This window comes from Fulmarus glacialis, unplaced genomic scaffold (assembly GCF_000690835.1).
Source record: "Fulmarus glacialis isolate BGI_N327 unplaced genomic scaffold, ASM69083v1 scaffold48939, whole genome shotgun sequence".
Taxonomy (NCBI): domain Eukaryota; kingdom Metazoa; phylum Chordata; class Aves; order Procellariiformes; family Procellariidae; genus Fulmarus; species Fulmarus glacialis.
Window position 1 is genome coordinate 4,968 of NW_009233527.1, and position 2,625 is coordinate 7,592.

At 40.9% G+C, this 2,625-nt stretch overlaps 1 protein-coding gene across 1 annotated transcript in view; it reads left to right on the forward strand.

The window, feature by feature from the left end:
• Nucleotides 1-2,625, forward strand: part of SPACA1 (sperm acrosome associated 1) — a gene marked incomplete at both ends in the record, with an annotated part of 5,261 nt that overhangs the window by 1,472 nt on the left and 1,164 nt on the right. The window contains one exon of the mRNA XM_009585339.1: nucleotides 2,537-2,621. Coding sequence (XP_009583634.1) covers nucleotides 2,537-2,621 — 85 coding nt within the window. The remainder of the gene's footprint in view (nucleotides 1-2,536; nucleotides 2,622-2,625) is intronic.

Genomic DNA, 2,625 nt, shown 5'->3' on the forward strand with positions numbered 1-2,625 from the left:
TTTGGTCGGTTTGGTCCGGCTGTCTGGCCTGGTTCCCTTTCCAGCCTCTTGGCCACCCCCCAGCCTACTGGCCTTTGGGGGGGGTGGTGAAGAGACAGCCTGGATGCTGTGGGAGCACTGCTCAGCAGTAGCCAAAACATCGGTGTGTTATCAACACCATTCCAGCTACAAATGCACTATGAGGGCTGCTATGGGGAAAGTTAATTCCATCCCAGCCAGACCCAATACAAATGTTTAACCCCTTTAATACTGAAAATTATATAGTCTTACTGAAGAATCAGGAAGGGGAAGCGCTAACAAAAAAGAAAAAGGCATCATCTCATATCTGGAGTTCGGATCATGTTTGTAGCCTTCATTCTAGTCTAGGCTGTTCAATGCATGGCATGTTTGTCTGTTGAAAGGCTGAAAAGTAGGTTCTTGGTTCTTCCAGTAAAGCTGTAAGCTCTTTGTCTCCTTCATATCCCTTCTTATTCCCTAGATTCATCTATCTAGCCCTTTATATTTCTTGCTTTCTGAACTGACTCCATTTTCTTTATTTTTTCTCTGTAATGCTGTGGCTTAGATCCATTGCTCCTCCATTCATAGACCTCTATTCATAGGTTTACAGAGGCATTAAAGCATAATTAAAGCATATGTTAATGATGTCTTGTCATACCTGCCTCAAATTTGCCTTAGTCTCTTTGTGGTCTAATTGTTTTGGCCACTCTTACCGCTAAATTTCTCTCATAACTGCTGTTTTTGTGTTGCTAAATATTCAGTTCTTTGTGGATCATCCCTCTTCACCCCCCTCCCTCCACCAGTCTATTAATTTACATTTCTCTAGGGTGAATTTCATTTCGGTAGTTTATTTTACTGCATTGTGACCAGTTTTCTGTTAGGTTAACTTGTATGACTTGTTGAACTTAAGACTTCATTTGTTAGAGCATCTCAGTAGATTAATTTCATCAGCATTGGCAGCTACTAAGAAGAGGTAGGGAAAAAAAAAATGAAAGAAAAAGCTGTCCAAAAATAAGAGGCAGAGGAGTACCAAAAGAACTTGCAGATCTAATTAAAAGAGCTTTTTTCATCAACCCTCTGAGTGTGATATATTTCCCAAATTTTAATATTCCCGTAGGTAAAACACGGTGAGATTTTTCCTGATGAATGTGACTACAGTTAGCCCAGCACCCAGATTTTATCAAGCCATCCTTTTGGGTTTTCATAGGTTTCCTGTCTTTTTTGTTAGCCAAAAAAAGCTACATGGGACTGAAGAAAGAGGAATGCCTTTAATAAAAGTGTCAGTTCACTGCCATTTACACCTCTGTCTCTGCATCCTCGAGATGAGACATTCTTTGGAGTGGAGAACGATCCTTGTTTTGTGTCATTTTCAGTAAGTGGTGTTGTCTCCCTCTGTCACTTGAAGTACTGTTTCACGAGTTACATGACATCTCTGAAACATTCTGAAATCCACTGGTTTATGTGGTACACATTTAAGGAAGGCAGATGCATCATAAATGCAACATTCAAACCAATTTCCTATTTATTATTCTACTGCAAGGGGGGTTAACTCTCCTTTTGCCTTGCCTATTAGTAAACAAAATGCTTCTGGAAAAATGGCAAAACCTTCAGTGTTTACTGGGCCTAAACATCTTATTCCTGCCTCCCCCACAAGCTATGTCATTCCAATGAACTGTGTACACACTGTTTGGCAAAAACAATTATACCACTTGTTTTGAATTTGTTCGTAATTGTTAAAATGAGGATGTTCCCATTGAAATCCTGATAGTGAGAGTGAACGCTTTTCTTGCTTCCTTGAACATTGTGTGGGAATTTTCCTTAACTTTACACATTTGTGATAGGTCATCTCCTGTTCTTTGTCTTCAGTAGGATCTTCTGTGTTGCAGGTGGAGTCCTGATGGTCAACACTTGATTTCACCTGTTTCTCATGAGAAGCCCTGTATTGCTGACCACCACCCTCCGTGCTCTGAGAGGCTTCATTTTGGAGGCTGGTGGTGGTATTCCTGTATCACTCATTGTTAGTCACTGTTAGGGAACTTCAGACTCCCCAGTGCCAGGAGGTTTTTGGTGCCTTCAGCTTCTGTTGACCTTGGTGGGAGTTGAAGACACTCAGACAGTCACAAGACTGGAGGCAGACTGAGTTGGCAGTCGGTACAGGATTCTCTGTGCCATCTGATTTGAGCATTTAAAGGCCAGGAGCCTGAATGCTTTGATATTTAAAGTGAATTAACTGTTTTGCAGAATATACATTAGTTTCATTTCAAATTCTTTTTCTGTAAGAAAAGTTTTGAATTCATTTTGGGTTCTTTTTCTGACACATGATGATTCTAAGAATCTGGCTCCTTTGGTGCAGAGTCTGACGGAAGTACATGTTGTCACGAAATCTTAGATACCAACATGGGATAGCTTTAGCAGGCACTCTGAGAAGATCTGTTTTGCCTGGTATTTGGTAGATACATCATATTAACATCCAGAATAAAGAAAGAGAAAGCAAAAACAGATGAAGAAATGCGGAGTGAAAGATTTTTTTCCCCCAAAGGGATTGGCATTCGAGAAGTTCTGTTAACCAGTGGATGCCCTGGGACTGAAGCAAAATGTATTGTCGGTGTGGAGGAATGCCGGGGGCCC